The 22,915-nt window shown below is 45.1% G+C and overlaps 1 protein-coding gene across 2 annotated transcripts in view; it reads left to right on the plus strand.

The window, feature by feature from the left end:
- Window positions 1-769: 769 nt before the first annotated feature.
- Window positions 770-22,915, plus strand: part of GRK3 (G protein-coupled receptor kinase 3) — a 348,746-nt gene continuing 326,600 nt past the window's right edge. The window contains exon 1 of one of the 2 annotated variants that reach the window (XM_075320060.1): window positions 770-1,759. In XM_075320060.1, the coding sequence (XP_075176175.1) occupies window positions 1,647-1,759 (113 nt within the window). In that variant the 5' untranslated portion in view covers window positions 770-1,646. Of the gene's footprint in view, window positions 1,760-20,137; window positions 21,342-22,915 lie in introns of those variants that run through there. The other variant, XM_075320059.1, reaches the window with a different exon arrangement.

A 22,915-nucleotide genomic window follows, 5' to 3' on the forward strand; every position in this document is an offset into this window, starting at 1 on the left:
ATCTCCCTTGGATTCCCACTTTGATGCCCATTTTAGTGCCAGATTTAATGTCCACAAGCTATTTAGGTCAGGCTGGGGTGGACTGATTCTGATGCAGGATATCCCTTATGTGCATAGTCACAAATATTAGTAATCTCCCTTGGATTCCCACTTTGGTGGCCATTTTAGTGCCAGCTTTATTGTCTATAAGCTATTTGGGTCAGGCTGGGGTGCACTGATTCTGAGGCAGGATATCCCTTAAGTGTAGAGTCCCAAATATCAGTAATCTCCCTTGGATTCCCACTTTGGTGGCCATTGTTGTGCCAGCTTTAATGTCCAGAAGCTATTTGGGTCAGGCTGGGGTGCACTGATTCTGAGGCAGGATATCCCTTAAGTGTAGAGTCCCCAATATTAGTAATCTCCCTTGGATTCCCACTTTGATGCCCATTTTAGTGCCAGCTTTAATGTCCAGAAGCTATTTGGGTCAGGCTGGGGTGCACTGATTCTGAGGCAGGATATCCCTTATGTGCGGAGTCCCCAATATTAGTAATCTCCCTAGGGTTCCCACTTTTGTGGCCATTGTTGTGCCAGCTGTATGTTTTCTCCAGTGTAGTCTCCTCAGGGCACTTTTCTGCATTGTTTTTTTTATCATATTAGATTATTTGCTCCTTATTAACCCTATAAACAGCCGATTCTGCGCCTTCAGTAGTGTGGCCCGGAGTGACTCCGGCTCCGGCACAGGCACAGGATCCGGCACCAGGATTTCCCGGCAGTCCTCTCTGCTATCACACACAGGAGAGGAAGTAACAGACATCACAGCTCTGCTCATGGTAATCCAGCCCTGCACACAAGAAGAGGCTTTCAGCTCGGAGCGGTGCCCACTGCACGGTGTGGGGCGGGTGAGCGGCTGTTACCCGCGGGGGGCTCGCTGTTTACATGGGATTGTCCTATTTGGGGGCATCTTTGCTATTGGAATGAATTGAGGCGGCTTTGTTCTGTCCCAATCCCCCAGATCTGCTGCTCTGTGCCCACGTTCAGCAATGGAGGCTGCTGGAAGAGGAAGCAGCACATTGTGGTGACTGCCATTGCTGCAGACACATCCCCTGCTTCCCTGTGTCATGGTGGCTCCTTCACTCACTGGATGTCAGATGTGTGGAAGCCATCCCTGGGAATATAAGACATTGTGGCATGGCTGTGCTCCACATCTGCACCATGTTGGCCAGAGGAATTGCTAGGCATCTTCTAGGAAGCGCCGCCTGATCTTCCCAGCCATCCAGTGCTATGCCCACTGCATGCGGAGCCTAGATTGCAGCAGCAGACTCCATACAGACTGGCATCGCTGGGTAATCCACATATTGGCCACAGGTGGTCACAAACTGGATTCGCTTTCACGTGAAGATCCATTCTAGTCATTGCGCGGAGTGGATCCAAGTTGACCCCGGATTACTGTTATAGCCCGCGTTATTGCTTTCCTTTCCTGGGCCCGATCTCCTCTGGAAGTCGCAGTGTTAGATTTTAGAAATTTTAAAAGAGGAATTTATTTTTCATATTTAATTTATTTTATTTTTCTGGATATTTTGGCGTTTGTGCTGCTACGTGACTTACTAACCACTAGAAACGGCGTGTGGTTAAGTTTGGCGGATCTGTATCTTCATCTATCTGCAAGCATGGCGGACCTAGAGGCAGTGCTGGCGGATGTGAGCTATCTGATGGCTATGGAGAAGAGCAAGTCGACCCCGGCAGCCAGGGCCAGTAAGAAGATTGTACTACCCGAGCCCAGGTAAATTGGGGGATAGGTGAGGGTGACATTGGCGGGTAGAACTTTAAATTGGGGGATAGGTGAGGGTGACATTGGCGGGCAGAACTTCAAATTGGGGGATAGGTGAGGGTGACATTGGCGGGCAGAACTTCAAATTGGGGGATAGGTGAGGGTGACATTGGCGGGCAGAACTTCAAATTGGGGGATAGGTGAGGGTGACATTGGCAGGCAGAACTTCAAATTGGGGGATAGGTGAGGGTGACATTGGCGGGTAGAACTTCAAATTGGGGGATAGGTGAGGGTGACATTGGCGGGCAGAACTTCAAATTGGGGGATAGGTGAGGGTGACATTGGCGGGTAGAACTTCAAATTGGGGGATAGGTGAGGGTGACATTGGCGGGTAGAACTTCAAATTGGGGGATAGGTGAGGGTGACATTGGCGGGTAGAACTTCAAATTGGGGGATAGGTGAGGGTGGCATTGGCGGGCAGAACTTCAAATTGGGGGATAGGTGAGGGTGACATTGGCGGGTAGAACTTCAAATTGGGGGATAGGTGAGGGTGACATTGGCGGGTAGAACTTCAAATTGGGGGATAGGTGAGGGTGACATTGGCGGGTAGAACTTCAAATTGGGGGATAGGTGAGGGTGACATTGGCGGGCAGAACTTCAAATTGGGGGATAGGTGAGGGTGACATTGGCGGGCAGAACTTCAAATTGGGGGATAGGTGAGGGTGACATTGGCGGGCAGAACTTCAAATTGGGGGATAGGTGAGGGTGACATTGGCGGGTAGAACTTCAAATTGGGGGATAGGTGAGGGTGACATTGGCGGGCAGAACTTCAAATTGGGGGATAGGTGAGGGTGACATTGGCGGGCAGAACTTCAAATTGGGGGATAGGTGAGGGTGACATTGGCGGGTAGAACTTCAAATTGGGGGATAGGTGAGGGTGACATTGGCGGGTAGAACTTCAAATTGGGGGATAGGTGAGGGTGACATTGGCGGGTAGAACTTCAAATTGGGGGATAGGTGAGGGTGACATTGGCGGGTAGAACTTCAAATTGGGGGATAGGTGAGGGTGACATTGGCGGGCAGAACATCTCTAAATCTGATGGAGGATATGGTAAAATTTATAATCTATTCACTTAATACTATCTTGGTGACCGGCTTTAGAGAAATTCCAAGAGCCAGTTAGCCAATTTCGCCGCCTAATAATTTGCCGTTGCGGCCTGTCTTTTGGGAATTCCTGTAACCTGGATTCTAGAAAATACAACGTCATCCCTAGTTAGATCTGCGTTTTTAATCAGCCGCACAAATGACAGTTACGGTCAGATATATACTGGCCTAGTGTCTCATGATCCAAACTCAGACATGTCCTATATTTATGCCTACAAGGCTGATGAGTTTGGTCCAGGAGACTTGCGGCCAGTCCATTTATCACGAGCCATACTTATTCGGGCTGTGAATGTCAGATGTATGAAGTTGGCTTTACAATACCAGCTACAGAGAAAATCCGCTGCGATTGTGGTTCCCAGCAATTGCCCTTCTGGCTCATCGGCCAGTGATGGGCCTGAATCTGATGGGTTGCGGGGGATTTGGTTTCCTCACTGCTTCTTGATCCCTTACTTTTCTTATTCTTTCAGTTGAAGATCACAATAAAATATCAATATTTATTAAATTAGCTATAATTACAATGAAACTTCCTAAAGAAAATGTGTTTATTCCTTGCCGCTGCTGTATATGAGGAAATTCTACATATATTGTGGTAAAATGCATCATATTGCAATGTCCTGGTGGTGAGAGCACTAATAGTGTGGTCCCCATAAATGCAGCCCTGTATCTCCAGGCCGTGACAGATGCAGCCTCTCATCTGCAGGTGGTTGAACAGCATGTGTTACTTGTGAATAGGCGGCTGGAGAAAGAGGTTCCATTGATCCCTTCATTGTCTAATAAAAATATTGGCCAGCCTTTGAATTGAGAAAAATGGCTCGTACTGTGCCAACGTTGACCTCCGCTTGGTTATTGAAGGAATCAATGACCCCTCATTTCTCTTCTGAGTAACATGCGATGGAGATATGGAGAAGCTGTGCTTGTCTGAAGAAGGGCCTAGAGCTGCAAATGTCGCCACAAAAGGAAGAATTCTGCAGAACCTGCTAAGGCCTCTGCATGGGGGAGAACATGGATGGGAGCAGCTGGGTCCTGGAACAACGCAAGGATGACTGCAGCCAATAGAGATGGGGAACCTGCCATAACTGCTACCTAGATAGTTATTGTGTGTGTAATATATGTGTATAAAACACTGTGGACAAAAGAAGCGCAAATAGGGTCTTACCCCGGTAGCAATGGGGGAAAAGAAAGAGATGGTGTTACTCACCTATAGGGGTTGTGACAGTCACAACTCCTATAACCGCATGTATGTTGTTAAATCCACGTCCCGGCAGCAGTCCCTCGGTCAGCAGATACCAGAGAGCAATAGATGGAGGGTTTTCCAGCCGCGCCAAGGACCAGCCAATAAAGATAGTAGATTAATGTTGCTTTTTATTCCATATACAGGTCAACGCGTTTCGGAAGGTACCCCTTCCTTCTTCAGGACCAAAACAGGCAAGAAAACATCAAATCTCTGATTTGATGTTTTCTTGCCTGTTTTGGTCCTGAAGAAGGAAGGGGTACCTTCCGAAACGCGTTGACCTGTATATGGAATAAAAAGCAACATTAATCTACTATCTTTATTGGCTGGTCCTTGGCGCGGCTGGAAAACCCTCCATTTATTGCTCTCTGGTAATATATGTGTATAACACACACACACACACACACACTTTAGAGAATCTGTCAATAGGATGAATCCCTCCTAATCCGTCTATATGTGCATGAAGGTCATAGCACACTGAATAAAATGATAACTTGATATTTGCAATCCAATGTTTTATTCCAGGGTGGTCCACGATTTTCTTAATAAGTAAATGAGCTGTTAAAATCTATGGACCGGGCCCAGATCTCCCTGAAAATCTGTCTATAGAGCTTATTTTAAATGAAAGCGCAGGAATTACCAGTGTGATACATGTAGATCTGGAGAGTAGACTGTCAGTCGTTACATGTCTCACACTGGTAATGTCACCTTTCATTTAAAACAAGCTTTGTAAGCCAATTTTCTGATACATCTGTGATCATCCAATAGATCTTAACAGCTCATTTACATATTAAGTAAACGGTCTCTCTCGTGAATAAGCTATCGGGTCGCCGATATCAAATTTTTTCATTCCGCTTGTAACCTTCATACCCATTTAGAAGACTTAGGAAGGCTGATCCTACTGACAGGTTACGTTAAACCATGTTTTAAACTGGGAAACCCTAGAACAAAATTAGAACTGCTGAAATCACTTCTTTTTTTTCCACTTGATTTGTTGGTCCATCATTATCCAAGTATAATGGATCCGTACAACATTTCAGTTGTATGGGGCTCTAATACATAGTCATATGGCTTTTTTTTCCCCTTCTGTTGGATACCATGTACATCAAGTACCAAATGATGTCTTACTGAGCTTTTCTTCCTTTAAAACATGGCGGCTAAGGAACAATATCTCTGATATACTGCGTCATTCTGCAGTAACGTGTCATTGACCCGATGCATGAACACAATTCTGCCATGTGCCCTATAAAGATACAGATGGACGAATACGGGGTGTATCAAAGGGCACATGCAGGCTGCTCTCTATCTGCCTTCCAGCATTTCAAACTATAAGGCAGTGCGCACACTGCGTTTTTCAGGTGCAATTTTGGTCCCAAACCTGCATGCATTTCCTTCCCCAGCAAAGTCTGAGATTTCATTTTTGCTGTGCGCAAATTGTATTTTTTTTTTTTTTTTTTGCTCCATCTTTGTGGTGACACAATAACATGCATCTCTGCGGTCACCACAAAGATGCGTGTGCACATAGCCTTAGGTTCACACAGTGCATTTTTTTTTCTTTTTCCCCTGTATCAAAACCTGATCTCTTGGCAGCAAAAAAGCTGTTTTGTTTGCTGCGTTTTTACCGTTTTTTTTTTTTTTTTTTTTGCTACTTTTTGGTTTAATTTGTCTACACTACACATTTAAATAAAGTTAGTTTCATTCGCAAAAAACACAGCTGTGTTTTTTTTTTTTTATTGCTATCATTACTTTCAATGTTGAACAAAGCAGCAAAAACTCTGAAAGAATGGACATGCTGCTTATTTAAAAAATGCAGCAACTTTTAATTTTAGTCAGGAACAAAAAGGTGTGTGTGTTCAAGATTTCCGGAATCTCATAGGCTTTGCAGCTTTTTCTTACATGAATTTTCATAAAACCAATGAAAAATGCACTGTGTGAACAAAGCCTTAGGCCCTGTGCGGTGGGGAAAAACACAGCAAAACGCAGCCAAAACCGCACTAAAGCGCGGTAAAAAGGCACAAAAATGCTGCATCTTTGTGGTCACAAAAAAAGGCCTTAGGCGGGCTTTGCACACTACGACATCGCAGCTGCGATGTCGTTGGGGTCAAATCGAAGGTGACGCACTTCCGGCGTTGCAGTCGATATCTTAGTGTGTAAATCTTTTATGATACGATTAACGAGCGCAAAAACGTCCAAATTGTATCATCGGTGTAGTGTCGGTCATTTCCAGAATTTCGGAAGGACTGATGTTATGATGTTGTTCCTGCGGCAGCACACATCGCTGTGTGTGAAGCCGCAGGAGCGAGGAACATCGCCTTACCTGCGTTCCGGCTGGCTATGCGGAAGGACGGAGGTGGGTGGGATGTTTACATCCTGCTCATCTCCGCCCCTCTGCTTCTATTGGCCGCCTGCCATGTGACGTCGCTGTGATGCCGCACGACCCGCCCCCTTAATAAGGAGGCGGTTCGCCAGCCAGAGCGACGTCTCAGGGCAGGTGAGTGCATGCGAAGCTGCCGTAGCGATAATGTTCGCTACGGCAGCTATCACCATGATATCGCAGCTGCAACGGGGACGGCGACTATCGCGCTCAGCATCGCTACCATCGGCTTGTGATGTCGTAGTGTGCAAAGTGCCCCTTAGGGTTTGCCCCTATAATACCTAGAGCACTAGGACTGAACATTGTCAAGATGTTTATATATGTATATATTGTCAGTGCATTCGCACGTGGCACATGGCACAGACCCTATGCAGTCACACTTGGCAGAGACCCTAGGCACATGAATTGTACTGGGCTTTGTCATTGTTTTGCAGTTTGCACTGAAAATCCCAGGTGATTCCACCTTGTCTGAACATGGCCTAACGACCCAGTCTATTGTGAATGTATACATTTAGGCTCCTAATGCCAGGGGGATTTCTATTTAGAAAGATTTAATTTTTAAGACGTCTTATGAAAACAACCAATCTACGTCATGTGCCCTATTGTTAATGTATGTAATGGACGCGATTGCTTCTACTTTCCTGTCACTTCACATCAGATAAAAGTTGTCTCCGTTCTTACAGGAACTGTCTGTGTGTGACAGGAACTCGGCTGTTACCCTGCATGTAACGTGCTGACATCCAGAGAGCCGTAGCATAGGCTCGCATAGGGCCATACCGCGCTGACCTCACAAGTGCACACTCAGACGTGTGCGAGGGCAAAGACCACAATGCTGCTGGCTTGGAATTGTTTGCTTTCATTTTCTAATCAGATCTAGAATGACTTTTTTTCTATTATTATGCTTTATTTTTTCAGGTCGAGTCACATCACATGACTTTTTTTTTTTTTTTTTTTTTTTTTTTTTTTTTATAATTCTTGTATATTTAAAATCCTATGGACCTATGGTCCGCTGCTGGGGACCCCCATCCAAGAGGCAGAGGATCTCTTAACAAGCCATCTGAATTGGCTCAATGTAAAACCGCATGCCTCTGTGGGTTAAAGGTGAATCTGTCAGCATGTTTTTGCTACCTCATCCGAGAACAGCATGATGGAGGCAAAGAGGTCCTGAATCCAACCATGGATCAATTAAATTGTGTCAGAATGGCTGCAGCCAGTAATCAGAGCTTGAACATTTAGCCATGTAGCAGTGCTGAGCAAGTTCACACCGGGCTCTTAATAGAGATTATACATTAAAGGGAATCTGTCACCAGGTTTTTGCCACCTAATCTAACAGCAGCATAATGTACAGGAGAGATCCTGATTCCAGCAGTTAGTGTAGTTTTGATAAAATCTCTGTTTGATCAGCAGTGGATTATCATTACAGGACTACTTGCCTGCTGCCAGGTAGTCCAGCATATTCATAAGCTCTGTATAACTGCTTGATCTGCAGCAGAGAAAACATTGATTTTCTCAAAATATCAGCAACCAGCTCAGTAAGTGACACATCACTGGAATCAGGGTCTCTGTCTCTATATTATGCTGCTCTCAAATGGGGGAGCAAAAACCTGGTGACGGATTCCCTTTAACAGAGTGATCCCATTCACAGGAGGGGGCGTGCCGGACAGTCGTGCTCTTGACAATGTCCAGCAATGATAATCACTAGGGGATAAACCGCTTGCGTTTAAGTTAACAGCACACAGCCTAATAAGAGAGGCACAGTTGATTTTTGTTTAACCCCTACATCATGTTGTCCTCATATTACATAAAGGGAATCTGTCAGCAGGTTTTTGTTAAGTGCATTGCTGATCACAACCCATAAAGCCAGCCCTACTGTACATGGTCAGCATTTGTTTTTCGGTAATATTGCATAACTGAAATAGCTAAATCAGATATGATGTTTAAGGCTTTGACAAGCAACTGCACTCAGATCAACGTGATACAAAGCCTTAGTATAGTGGAAAGCAGTTCCTATAGTGGCACGTATACCCCTTGTATTTCTATATAGTGGGCATATGGAAATAAACCTCCTGCATGGTCTATCACATGCCGTATGTTGGATCCTACTTTTCTAAATAGATCAGTGTTTTTCTCCACAGTAGACATGGTCGTGCACTGACCGCCTTCCTCTATCCAATGTGAGATAATCTTTATTTCCTGTTTCACATGAAGAAACTTAATTGAAGTCATACAACAATCAGCCAAAAAATTAGAACCACTTGCTTAATGTTGAATAGGTTCCCCTTATGCTGCCAAAATGGCTTTTTACAGTGGAAGCTTAGACTTCATAAGACCACCAAAGGTGTCCTGTGGAATTGAACCAAGACATTAGCTGCAGAGGCTTTAAAGATGACCTGTGCTTCCAGCAAACAATTGCTTTAAATACTTTGAAAAAATCCCTCTGCGTTCCCCAAAGTCTGCTGTATTCTTCCGTTTTCCGCTGCATCGCTCCATTGTGATATTCACATTTGTTGCTTTTGGAGCGCATTATGTGAAATCTCTGCTTGACGTCCAACTGTGACTTTCTTCAGCGTTTTCTGTGGGGCTGTCCGCTTTCACCACTCCCTCACAGATGCTGCCAATTACAGGTCAGCAGGATCTTAGACTGCTAGATTTACCGCCGAGCTGTAACCCCCCCCCCCTTCCCCACCCATGTAAGTCTCTAAAGAATGAGGCAGAGATTTCACTTATGATTATGTATTTTTATAGCGCCAGTTATTCCATGGCGCTTTACAGGTGAAAGAGGATATACGTAACAGTACAAAACAGACTGGTATAGGAGGAGAGAGGACCCTGCACGCGAGGGCTCTCAGTCTACAGGGAATGGGTGAGGGTACAATAGGTGAGGACAGAGCTGGTTGCGCAGTGGTGTACTGGACTGAGGGCTATTGTAGGTTGTAGGCTTGTTGGAAGAGATGGGTCTTCAGGTTCCTCTTGAAGCTTTTCACGGTAGGGGAGAGTCTTATATGCTGAGGTAGAGCGTTCCAGAGTATGGGGGAGGCACGGGAGAAATCTTGTATGCGATTGTGGGAAGAGGAGATAAGAGAGGAGTAGAGAAGGAGATCTTGTGAGGATCTGAGGTTGCGTGCAGGTAAGTACCGGGAGACTAGGTCACAGATTTCAGGAGGAGACAGGTTGTGGATGGCTTTGTATGTCATGGTTAATGTTTTGAACTGGAGTCGGGCGATGGGAAGCCAGTGAAGGAATTGGCAGAGTGCCGAGGCTGGGGAGTAGCGAGGGGAGAGGTGGATTAAGTGGTCTGCAGAGTTTAGGATAGATTAGAGGGGTGCAAGAGTGTTGGAAGGGAGACCAGAGAGTAGGAGGTTGCAGTAGTCGAGGCGGGAGATGATGAGGGCATGCACTAATGTTTTTACTGATTTTTGGTTAAGGAAAGCACGGATCTGGGAGATATTTTTGAGTTGTAGTCTGCATGAGGTGAAGAGGGCTTGGATGTGCGGCTTGAAGGATGGAGCAGAGACCAGGGTTACTCCAAGGCAACGAGCTTGTGAGACTGGGGAGAGTAAGCAACCATGAAGTTTGATGGAAAGGCTTGTTGGAGGAGTTGAGTGAGGAGGAGGAGGAAAGACAATTCTGTTTTGTCCATGTTAAGCTTTAGGAATCGCACAGAGAAGGATGAAATAGCAGACAGACATTGCGGAATTTTGGTTAGTAGAGAAGTAATGTCATACGGTAACAATAGACTGATGCAGAGCAAAATAGAAATATAGTATCAAAATAGTCAGCGCATTGATTTTTTTTTTTTTTTTTTTTCAAGGTCTTTAACTCAGTCTTTGAGCAATTGACTGGTCCTCCCTTAATAGTGCCTATCAGCAGAGAGATTATATTTCAAAAAATCACTAATTGGCAAAAGCGCTCAAAAGTGTCCCGCAAAAGTCGGGCAAGAACTTCCGGGTTGTGGAATCCTGGCCTGCACAGCGAGATTTCACAACCCTCCGTGGTCACTCTCGCAGTGAAAGCGTGAGATTTCTGTCTTGTTGCACCAGCCCATTGTTGCCACATACTTTACTGAGCTGTTACAGAACGATAATATCCTTAGAGCGGTTAAGAGCTACTAACGGCTTAGTAAAATAGGCGGCAGCACTGGGTCAGTGCAAAAAGCGAAATCTCATTCTTTCACTTTGAGAGTGGTCACAGAGGGCTGTGGGATCCAGTTCTGCCTGCCGGAATCCAATAACTGAAAATTCTGGCCCGACTCTTGCAAGAAAACTGGGTGCTTTTTTTGGGGGACATGAAGGAATCTTGTAAACACTTGTTAATTAGATGATGTTTACAAAAATACCAGGTTGCCACTCTTTTTATTAAATAAAAAGGGTAACTTCAGAATTGTGATAGGTTCTCTTTAAAGCGGATGTCCGGTCGATATCCATAAGTCGGCAGTCACTCTGCGCCTGCAGACCTGTGACTCCTCACATTCCACGCACTTGGCGCTGTGAGGATTCGCTGGTGTCAGAGCCATGAACGTCCGTCTCGTGGCCACGAGTCTGTGATATGCAGACTTCTGGCCATATTTTGACTAGAGTGGCGCAGCCTTGCTCAGTACAAGTGTATTGAGTGAAGCCGTGCCCATCTAGTTTGATTCTGGCCGGGAATCTGCATATCGCATACTTGCGGCCACGTGACCACCGTTCTCTGCTCTGACACCAGTGAATCTTCACAGTGTGCGGAACTTGAGGATTCACAGGTCTACAGCCACATAGTGACTGCAGACTTCTAATTTTAATCTGGACAACCACTTTAAACTCTCTAAATTCCAAGATTTAACCCAGATGTCTATACATCACATTTGGCTCTTGTCAAAGTCGCTTTCAGTCATGTACAATTGCATTTTTTTTTTTTTTTTGTAATTTATTTTTTTTTTCTGCTTCTTTGTAGATTCATCAGACCATGCCACCTTCCTCCATTGCTCCATGGTCAATTCACAGCTGACTTTAACCTCACAAGTATTGCCCTGGTGCATTGGTAATCAGGAACAGCTGGGCAAAGCTCTACTTCTGGGTTGGCTGCGTACTGCTATTTTTAGGCTGGGAGGGGCCAAATAACTATGGCTGCCCCTCCCCAGCCTCCAGCAATCTGCTTTACCTTTGTTTGTTATCAAAAATATGGTAGAGCCCACCTATATTTATTTATTTATTTTTTTTAAATAATTTAAAAGATCCCCCTCTCTTTTCATTAACCAGCCAAGGTAAAGCAGACAGCTGAGGGTTGCAGCCTGCAGTTATATACTTTACCTGTGTTACTTATCAAAAATAGGTGGCACCCCACAAATTATATTAATTTTTTTTTTTTTATTCCCTATCCACATTTCTTTGCAGGGCAATTGCTTCCTTTTGAAGCTCCCTAGCACTTACTAAGACTATTTTTTCAGCCATCTTACAGGACAGAAATTCAGGGCTCAATTAACTTTTATGCGTTCCGTGATCAAGCTCCCGAACCAAACTTTCAACTAAAGTCTGGGTGAACCCGAAGCTCCACGGGTTCGCTCATCCCTAGTTATGAGCTGTAAAGACCTGTTTGTGTGTGCACATCCATTTACTAATTCTGTGACCATAGTAAAAATTTTACTGTTATTACTATTTTTTATTATAGTGCCATTTATTTCATAGCGCTTTTACATGTGAAAAGGGGTACACATAATGGGGTCAAGTACAGTAACCCTAAGCAAAACAAGGCACAGACTGGTACAGGAGGAGAGAGGACCCTGCCCGCGAGGGCTCACAGTCTGGAAGGGATGGGTGAGGATACAGTAGGTGAGGGTGGAGATGGTTGTACAGCACTATAGTGAACTGAGGGTTACGGCAGGTTGTATGCTTCTTGAAGAGGTGGGTCTTCAGGTTCCTTTTTGAAGCTTGTCAAGGTAGGCGAGAGTCTGATACGTTGTAGCAGAGTATTCCAGAGTATTGGGGATGCACAGGAGAAATCTTGGATGTGATTGTGGGAAGAGGAGATGCAAGGAGAGTAGAGAAGGAGATCTTGTGAGGATCAAAGGTTATGTGCGGGTAAGTAGCCTGAGACTGGGTTACAGATGTGAGGAGGAGACAGGTTGTGGATGGCTTTGTAGGTCCTGATTAGGATTTTGAACTAGTCATTGGGCAATTGGTAGCCAGTGAAGGTATTGGCAGAGAGGAGAGGTCGGGGAGTAGTGGGGGGACAGGTGTATTAGTCGGGCAGCATAGTTTAGAATAGATTGTAGGGGTGCGAAACTGTTAGAAGGGAGGCCAGAGAGCAGGAGGTTGTAATAATCCAGGCTGGAGATAATAAGGGCATACACTAGGATTTTTGCAGCTTCTTGGGAAAGGAATGTATATAAATCCAGGAAATATTTTTGAGTTTGAGGCAGCAGGAGTTGAAGAGGGCTTAGATGTGCTATCAACTTATCAATGGAGCATGAGCAAGTATATGGGTATAGGTTTACATGCATTGTTGTGACTACTTAGTGATATTTCCCATTTCCGCATGTCATTAAAAGATTGAAAAGTCTGAATAAATAAAATAATTGCATAGTCTACAGTAACATCAGTAGACATCTCAAAGGGTATATTCAGTGACGAGAAGTTATCATCTAGCCACAGGATGGGTGATAATTTATAGATGGGTGGGGATCCAACCCTCGGAACTGTAATGAACAGCACTTTTATCCCCATTAGAATGGAGTGCCGGTGCCCAACCACCACTCCACTCATTCTCTATGATGCTTCCATAAGCCCAGCACACGGACCAGCAAGCCCCATAGGGAGTCAATGGAGTAGTTGTCTGGCACACACACTGCCACTGCATTCTAACAGGGATAAAAGTGGCCCATTTTGCCAATCGTTGCTGGTCATAGCAGTCAGACATGCACTGTTGCCTATTCTGTGGATAAGTGATAACTTTAACTCTAGAAGTCCCAGAGAGGGGTCATTTAACATTTCTACCTTTTGGAACCCAGAGACGGGTCGAATGACCTGAAGGATTTTAGCTAACATCCTATAATCACAGTCTTTTGTTCTGTAATTAAGGCCATTACTGTCGCACCACAGGAGGTTGTTGTTTTCCATTGAGTTTAGCCATTTAGTTTCTAGTTAGTTCTATTCAGTTTGTACTAAGGGTCATTTGACCCTCTTTCGGGTCTTCAGGGGGGAGCTCGAAATTTTTGGGACTTCTAGTGTTAATGGGTTGTCCAGTGGAAATACGTTATTCTCTTTTCTAGACTTTTACAGATGTATTTAGGCCCATATGCCTTACACTAACATCCATTATATACTTTGTATTTAAAATGTTTCCTAAAGTTTTTTGCAGATTTCTTTGGCCGTCCCATAATTCTGAACCGTATGAATTTACCCTTAGTATTGGGAATGCTCTTGTAACGGAATGTGGAGGCCGTCAGGAATTTGAGTACCTCTAAGGCTATGTGCGCACGTGTGCGCTCTGCACCGCACCGAAAAGTTGCGCTTCAGAGCGCAGCTGAAAAGCTCCGTTCTGAAGCGCATGGTGTCAGCGAGAACGTGCGCTCTGCCTGCAGCTCCTGCCATAGACAGAGCAGGGGCTGCCGGCAAAGCGCACGGAAGAAGTGACCTGTCACTTCTTAAAACGCAGCGATTCGGGCAGCAGCCGAAGCTCTGCGTTCTAATATGCCACGTGCGCACGGCCCCTGCACAATCTCCAAAGATTATGCAGGGGACGCAGGACGCATGCAGTTACGCTGCGCTACAAAGCGCAGCGTAACTACATGAATTACGCACACGTGCGCACATAGCCTAAGCGCTGCTTAGTAGAGTAATGTCTACTATATTGGTCGTGCATTTTAGAAGAGCAGATGAACTTCCCAAATGAGTGGTAATTAACGATATTGGAGGTCAGTTTTTGGAAAAGTAAAAACTATATGGGGTCACACTATCATTACCACTATTGTTGCAGTTTGCATTGATTAGGAGATATACCGGGAAATATAAATTTTTATTTTAATGCCAACATAAAATATATGGTGAACAAAAGCCTATTTAGGGTTGTCTTACAATGATGGCATCACCCGAGCGTCCGATTAGGACTTTATGCAATTAGACAGCATGCTAAAACCTCAAAAAATGCTATGGAGGACTCGCATGTTTTCAAAGGGACAGGAACCATGTTGTGTCGGACACTTGTATGTGTGGACAGGTGTAATGCAGCGTCTAAGAGCTGCTTATGTCTACTATGATGAAAATTTGCTTAGGTGATGATCCTAGATTCGTGGTAGATAGTTTTCTGATTTGTTAAGACGTGAAGGTTGTGAGGCATCTATAACAAATAGTCTAGGTCAGAGAAGACTTCTGCACCAATGCTAACAGAGGTTAGAAAGTTGCTGCTAACAAATCCACATTGATTGTGGTCTGAATATAGAGGATCTGGTTTGATAGGTGGCCTCTATCTGGTCATTTCCAGCATTTAGAGGCTTTGGATTTGATAGACTCAACAAAATGTTTTGAAGTTGGAATTGAACTTTAAAGGGAACACGTCAAAAGATGTTACAATAAAATTGCTAACTGGATAGATGGTGGAACTTGATATATTTACTTATAAGTTTCTTGTTTTGGCGACCGCACGACATTTGAAATAATGTTTTATTGCAGTATGTGAGCCCAACAGCCAACACCAAGGTGACCTTCTTTTTTTTTTTTTTTTTATTGGGTCCCTATCAAACTAATGCCTCCTTTTGGTTAAAAAACCTACAATGTGTGGGTGGACAGGAACCTACAAATGCAGAATTAAAATAGCTCAACGCTGAAGAGCAGGCGTGCTCAATGAGAAGGCGTAACCCTGCCATTCTCAAAGTGGATTAGAGATGGGCACTAACTCTGAAGTGCTGTACAATGGGAGAGTGAGGCACTCCAGTAATGGCGGGTGCTCAAATATGGTCCTAATGTGTGTGTGTGTGTGTGTGTATATATATATATATATATATATATATGTATGTATGTATATATGTGTGTGTGTGTGTGTGTGTATGTATGTATGTATGTATGTATATGTGTGTGTGTATAGATATAGATAGGAATGTGGCACACTCAAGTAGAGGCATTTTTTTTTTTTTTTTTGTACACTCTGAAGTGCCCTTGCCCCGTACCTCTGCCATGGTCTTGATTGATTGTTGTGGCGGTTCCTGGTTGGATGATTTAGTCATCAGACAAGTGCAGAGAGGGAAATGCAACCAGGCGTGTGCGCACCCTTAGGCCCTGTGCGCACACTGCGTTTTTACCCGCGTCTCTTGTGCGTTTTTGCTGCAGAAATTTCTTGAGAAAATGGTTGTAACTTCTCTGCAGACGTTCCCCAGCAAAACCTAAGGAAAAAAAAAAATAGCTGTGCGTGTGCCGCCCCCACGTCAGTAGCAGACGGGCTGCTTGGATCCGGACCCGCAGTGTGGCTCGAGGGATCCTCCAGACCCGGGGGTCACACGGACACTCCAAATAAAAGGGGAAAGTATTTGTACGGGATTTGCCGTAGTCAGTCTGTGACGCCACCCACGGTGTGTGGTGAAGTATAGCACCACCGCTGCCGCTGTGGGACGCCGGGGCGATGGGATGGCAGCTGGTTGTTAACCTCTCCGTGGGTAGGGGTGGTTGCCCCGTGACCCGGTGACTTGGTGCAGGGGACGGTGATGGCAGGGGCCGGCGCGCCTGGTCAGACCAGGGAGTCTCGGCTTACTCACGGTTAAAGAAATCAGACAAGTCCATTGATTAACCAAGGTGCTGGTGGCCGGCCGCCGCAGCCGGGTGTACTCTCGTCCCCCACCCGGGCTGGTGGCCTGTGTCACTTTCCTCTGCACTGTGTTGTGATGTGGTGGACTTCCCGGTGTGGAACGCGGGTGTCCGCTCCCGGTACTATTGTTGGGAGCTGTGCCCGCTGACGCTGACCCGTGGGATCTACCGGGCCCTGGCGGATGCCCTATCCCTCTCTGTGGGTGGTTGTCTGCTTTTGGGACTTTGGTTGGGACAGGACCTATAATCCTGCCCTCAATTGTTTAATTAGCTAGTCCCTTAGTTCCGGTCCTGGCTTCAGGGTCCAAGTACCCCTCTGTGCACGGTTTCCGGGTCGGTTCTCCGGTGTCGGTAGCGGCAGGCTCCAACCCTGCCCCGGTCCACCTCAGATCTCCGGCTGCCGTCTTCCCGTCTCCTGCTAGACACGGGCCACCGTCTGCCACCTATCCAATGCATCAGGGCTCCAACCCCGGCGCCTGTCAACTTGAACCTACGACCTTGACACTGCTCCAAGCTTAACTCCAGACTAAACTGACTGTTTTCTCGCCCCGGGCTCTCCAGACCCCTAGGTGGGCGTTCTCAATCTGCCTGGTCCCGCCCACTGGTGTGCCGGTCTTTCCCTGGGGGAGGTGACTAGGGTTTCAGGTCGGCTGAGTGTAACCCTGTGAGAGACGGTGTTGTGCGGGGGCCTATGTGTGTGACTACCTGGTTTTTGCCAGGGTGTCACATGTGCAACTGCGTTTTTTTTTTCTTAAGAAAAATCTTTCTGCAGAATTTCTTGAGAAAAAGAATGAGCATGTAACTTCTTTTCTGCAGGTACCTGTGTTTTTTGCCATAGATAAGGACAGGGACCAACTTGCGAGAAATAATGCATCAAAAATGCGGTAAAACGCAGGTGCGTTATTGGTGCGTTTTTTTGAATGCAAGTCTGCTAATCTTTCAGACTTTCGGATTTTCTTGAGAAAAATCCTTTTTTCTAGTGCGCACAGGGCCTTAGTGCACTTGTGTGAGCTGCAGTCACTGTATTAAAACTTTATCTAAAAACTCACAATGCCCCTAAAACTCCATTTACAGTAGATTTATGCAGATCCTATAACAATCAGTTCTTTGGCCTCTATCCTTAGGGGTACTTCTCACATAGCGAGATCGCTGCTGAGTCACGGTTTTGTGTGACGCACCAGTGACCTCATTAGCGATCTCGCTGTGTGTGACTGAGCAGCGATCTGGCCCCTGCTGTGAAATCGCTGCTCGTTACACACTGCTCTGGTTCATTTTTTTTGGACGTTGCTCTCCCGCTGTGAAGCACACATCGCTGTGTTTGACAGCGAGAGAGCAACAATATGAATGTGCAGAGAGCCGGCTTCTGGCAGCCTGCAGTAAGCTGTAACAAGGTAAATATTGGGTAACCAAGCGAAGTGCTTTGCTTGGTTACCCGATATTTACCTTGGTTACTAGCCTCCGCTGCTCTCAGGCTGCCAGTGCCGGCTCCCTGCTCCCTGCACACGTAGCCGGAGTACACATCGGGTAAATAAGCAAAGCAGTTTGCTTATTAACTCTATGTGTACTCTGACTACGAGTGCAGGGAGCCAGCGCTAAGCGGTGTGCGCTAGTAACCAAGTTAAATATCGGGTAACCAAGCGCTTGGTTACCCAATATTTACCTTAGTTACCAAGCGCAGCATCGCTTCCACACGTCGCTGGGGGCTGGTCACTGGTCGCTGGTGAGATCTGCCTGATTGACAGCTCACCAGCGACCATGTAGCGATGCACCAGCGATCCTGACCAGGTCAGATTGCTGGTGAGATCGCTGGAGCGTCGCTTAAGTGTGACTGTACCCTTAGAATTTTTTTTTAGATTGCTTTGCCTTTGTTTTTTATTTAAACTTTCTCTTTTCTTTGTCCAACACTAAGGAAAGTGATTGCTTCAGTAATACTTTTGTGTGCAGTGTATTAGGTACTTCCTAGGCAGGACCTATTAAGATCACGTCTATGACCCATTGTTAGGCCCTTGGCTGTCAATCTATTGGCCTCCCCAGAATGATGCTGAGGAGGTGCCAAGGAGTGTAGAAGGAGCTGAAGGGGCTCCCCGAGATTAGAGCAAGAGGGAGATTTCGATTAGTGGCTTAGTCTTAATTTATACTTCTGCTGTACTGAAGTCCCATTTACCAATGATTTTTGTAATATGTGAAAAAAAAAAAATAGTAGTGGACCTATATATGGCAGAAATTTCTGTGATCGCAGATCTATTTATTTTTCCTCTTTGGTTTCTATTGTCTGGATTTTTGCATTCAGATGAACAATAAATCCGCTGTATGTGACTTTGTCCTCAATGTCTCTGCAAATCAACTGAAATGGTTTCTACATTGTTCTTAGCTTCAAGGGTGGAGGAAATTGATTTTATGGGGGATCCCTTTTTCACTATGTCACTATGGATGACCTATCCTAGGGATTACTTAACATATAATAGGACACCTGGCACCTCAACTGATCCATTCTGTAGTGTTTACATCCACCTGGTACCAGGCCTGCTAGAAGCTGTGCAATGGGGGCATTATTTTACCCCACCCACCTATCTAATATTAGAACTTATATTAAGGATACCACATTTATTTATAGTGCTTATATAGCGCCATCATATTCCGCAGCACTCTATGGACATAATTGCTGTTCCCACCGGGAATGACAATTTATATCCCTATCAGTAGGACTCTGGCGTATAGGAGGAAACCCGAATACTTGGAGGAAACTCGTTCGGGTACGAGGAGAACATACAAGCTCCTTGCAGATGGATGTTCTTGGTGGGATTTAAGCTACGGACTAGTGATGAGTGAGCACTACCATGCTCGGGTCTTGTTAAGAGCAGTTGGATGCTCGGATTGGTGTGACTTGAGCAACCGAGTTTAATGGAAGTCAGTCAATGGGGGACTTGAGCATTTTGTGGAAGATTTCCCTGAAAAATGCTTGCGTTACCCATTGACTTCCATAATACTCGAGTGCTTGAGTCTTGAACATGGTAGTACTCGCTCATCACTACCCAGCACCGTTGCCCTTTTAAAGCAAAGGTGCTAACCACTGAGCGACCGTGCCATCACTATCTATATTGTGGAAAACATTTATTCACCCTAAGACTCAAATTTCCCGAGTTGTATTTTCAGGATTGCGCTTGAATTCGTCAGGGGCGGGCATATTGGTGCAGCCGCACAGGGGCCCATGAAGTAAGGGGGCCCATCTCTACCTCCAATAGCCGTTGGAAAGGGCCCACATATTGTTCTTGCACAGGGGTCCATGAAGTAAGGGGGCCCATCTCTACCTCCAATAGCCATTGGAAAGGGTCCACATACTGTTCTTGCACAGGGGTCCTTTTCTGTGTCCAGCATTGGGATTCGTCTGTATTCACACATCAGTGTGTCGTCATTTGCCTGCTGAATGGCCGCGGGTCTCCTGATCTACGCTCCGCCTCATATATGCCTATGAGGGGTATAGAGACCCATGGCTGATCCTTGCACACGGACTGCGACACAAGGATGTGTGAGTGACCCCCGGCACTGCCAATGAGCGGTACCTGGTATGACAGACACTGTGCATATTGGATACTGCTGGAGTCCTGTGACATGCTGTAAACAGACCAGTAATCAATTAAAAGGAAAAACACATCTAGCACTGCTCGATAAGGTTTCCTCAGCCACTAGTATGGGAATACCTTCTTGGCTACCTAGTAGGCGCTTCACACCGGTGACGAGCCCTATGCCTGTCAGTGTTGTGCTGCCTCTGTAAGTCTGGCTCCGGCACAGGCACAGGATCCGGCACCAGGATTTCCCTGCAGTCCTCTCTGCTATCACACACAGGAGAGGAAGTAACAGACATCACAGCTCTGCTCATGGTAATCCAGCCCTGCACACAAGAAGAGGCTGTCAGCTCGGAGGAAGGAGCCCTGAGCACATTAGGAACAATATACTGCTCGCCTTCTATGTAGAGGTCATTTTGGAGACCCCAGCTGTTTTGTGTCCTCACTTGTTAGTTCTTCACGAGGGTAAAGCAGCTGTTCCTCACACCGCAGAGGGAAGCGGATACTGTGCTTCCAGAGCTCTGTGCTAAGGATTTGTTATTTTCATTTTAATGTAACGGGGCCATTACGCCATTGTCTTCTACGTAACCTGGATACATGTTTGATATTAATACTAAAAAGGAGGCGCTTTGTAGTGTCTGCCATTGCAGCAGGAAAGAACAGTCTCGTTTCCTGCAGCGTGCTTTTTATTTGTATATTTCTCCACATTGTGCAAACAGGCTCCTTTTAATTATAGGAGGGTTTCACCGCCAAAGCAGCGTAACCAGGGAGCTTGGATGTGCGCTCCGAAACGCGATGAGATCTGCAATGTCGAAACAGGAATTGAAAGGCATCTTGTAAGCAAAACTGCCTCCTGAAGCAATACTGTACGACGCTCAGCCCTTAGGAGCCTACAGTGCATTGTGCCGAGAATATTGACTGTATGGAACATACGTTGGGGGAAACCCTCCATGAAGGAGTTAATCAGAGGCTGATGAGCTCTGGACCCTTGTGCTAAATGACAACTCTGGATTTCCTCCCCATCAGTCAGCACTCAACTGGATTTTCTGTTTTCTTTTGGGGGGCAGGGGGTTTCCCCATTTGTACCTCTGCTTTTTCGATTTTATTAAGCACAACTGATTAAGGAATGAATTATATGATCCGGATATAATGAATAATGTGCGTTACAAAATATAGAACGCCAAGAATCCTAATAACGCATAGACTCTTATTGTATTGTGATGAAGTCACCAGTCTAATGTAAGACATCATAAATATCGAAGCGTGGGACTTCCTTCTCCTGCCAGAGCCGGAATCCTTCTGGATCGTATTGGCTTGTGGAGGACTTGTTGCTCTTCAGTTATATTGTTTTATTTTTTTCCTAAATTAAAAAAAAAATAAAGATGGCGGACCTTGAGGCCGTATTGGCTGATGTCAGCTATCTAATGGCTATGGAGAAGAGCAAGTCAACCCCGGCAGCCAGGGCCAGTAAAAAGATTGTACTACCCGAGCCCAGGTAAATTGGTGGAGTATGTGTCTTTGTAGCAACTTGTGGTGGATAAATTTACCTAAAATGGCCTATAATATGTGTCATACTAATTTTCCACTATTATGAAGTCTTAAGATGGTTACATATTTCTTATTAAATTCTCATAGACCAAAATCTGGGTTTTGCCAACTGAAGTGCTTTTACGGTACTTCATGGAGGTTTAATGTACGTGGCCTTATAAATTCTCCATGTGAATGCCGAATACTAGATGCTACCGACTGGATTCGAACCCGTCAGACGAAAATGGGGAACCCTTCAAAGAACTGTAAATTTTCCTTTGATGGGCTCCTACTGTGTGTATACACACACACACACATACACACACGCACACATACACACATACACACACACACACACACGAAGAAAGTCTAGTTGTTCACAGATAGCAAAGTCTCTTTTGGGCACCCTTGTAGAATATTGGCCAAATATTCCAAAATATATAATTTGGCCAATATTTTAAAGGGGTGCACACTACATCAGTAGAAGAGACTTTGCTATCTGTAGACTTTGTTTGAATTTTTTGGGTTGGCCCGAGCCATGCAACGTGAAACACTATGCAATGCCGGAGGTTGTATGTGCTCCAGGTATAATATAGCTAACACTTATAAGTATCCTTCATGTAATGCCACATACTACACACAATGCAAACAGGTGACAGCATAGTGGCTTCATATTGTAACTTAATGAATACTATGGATTTATTATGTCTGCTTATATTGCTGATTTATTATGTGGCTGAATTTTGCTTGGGTCAGAACCATATCTGTATTCTGTGCACGTGTTTTTTTAGGATTTGCCACACATAGGAGGGAGATAAATGTTTCATTCGGCACTTGCTTGACATTTATAACTAAATAATTGCACACTAGCTGTCTGAGATCAGAGGGAGAACAACTTTATGATGCCATACAAAGGTATAAAGACGACTCACTTGACAGTGTCTTGTCTGCATGCCCTCAGGGGCCATACCGCTAGATTGGTTTTGGGAAAGCCTTAGTAAAGATGCTATTAGTAAGTGCGTAGTTTTTCTCTTGCACCACTTTATTGATGACCCTAAAACTTGATATCTTACACCACCAACCAAAAACATGTCCCGACTTTATCATGTACACACATTTTTGTTATACATCTGTTTATTTTTTTTTGTGGATATTGGAACCCCAGATAAAATAAGGCATTATTAGACATAATTTCACACACAATCCCAAAAATGGGCAAGACATAATTAACACCCTCAACTTATTGTATGGTTGTACTCTTTGGTACAAATAACTGCAATCAATCTATTCCTATAACTAACAAGCTTCTTACACCTCTAAACTGGAATTTTGGACCACTCTTCTTTTGCAATCTTCGCCAGTAATCTCCTATTTGATGGCTGCCTTCTCCCAACAGCAATTATAAGATCTTTCCACAGGCCGTCAATGGGATTTAGATCCGGACTCATTGCTGGCTAATTCAGAACTCTCCAGTGCTTTGCTTCCATCCATTTCTGGGTGGTTCTTGAACTATCTTTGGGGTCATTGTCCTGCTGGAAGATC

This window comes from Anomaloglossus baeobatrachus, chromosome 1, assembly GCF_048569485.1.
Source record: "Anomaloglossus baeobatrachus isolate aAnoBae1 chromosome 1, aAnoBae1.hap1, whole genome shotgun sequence".
Taxonomy (NCBI): domain Eukaryota; kingdom Metazoa; phylum Chordata; class Amphibia; order Anura; family Aromobatidae; genus Anomaloglossus; species Anomaloglossus baeobatrachus.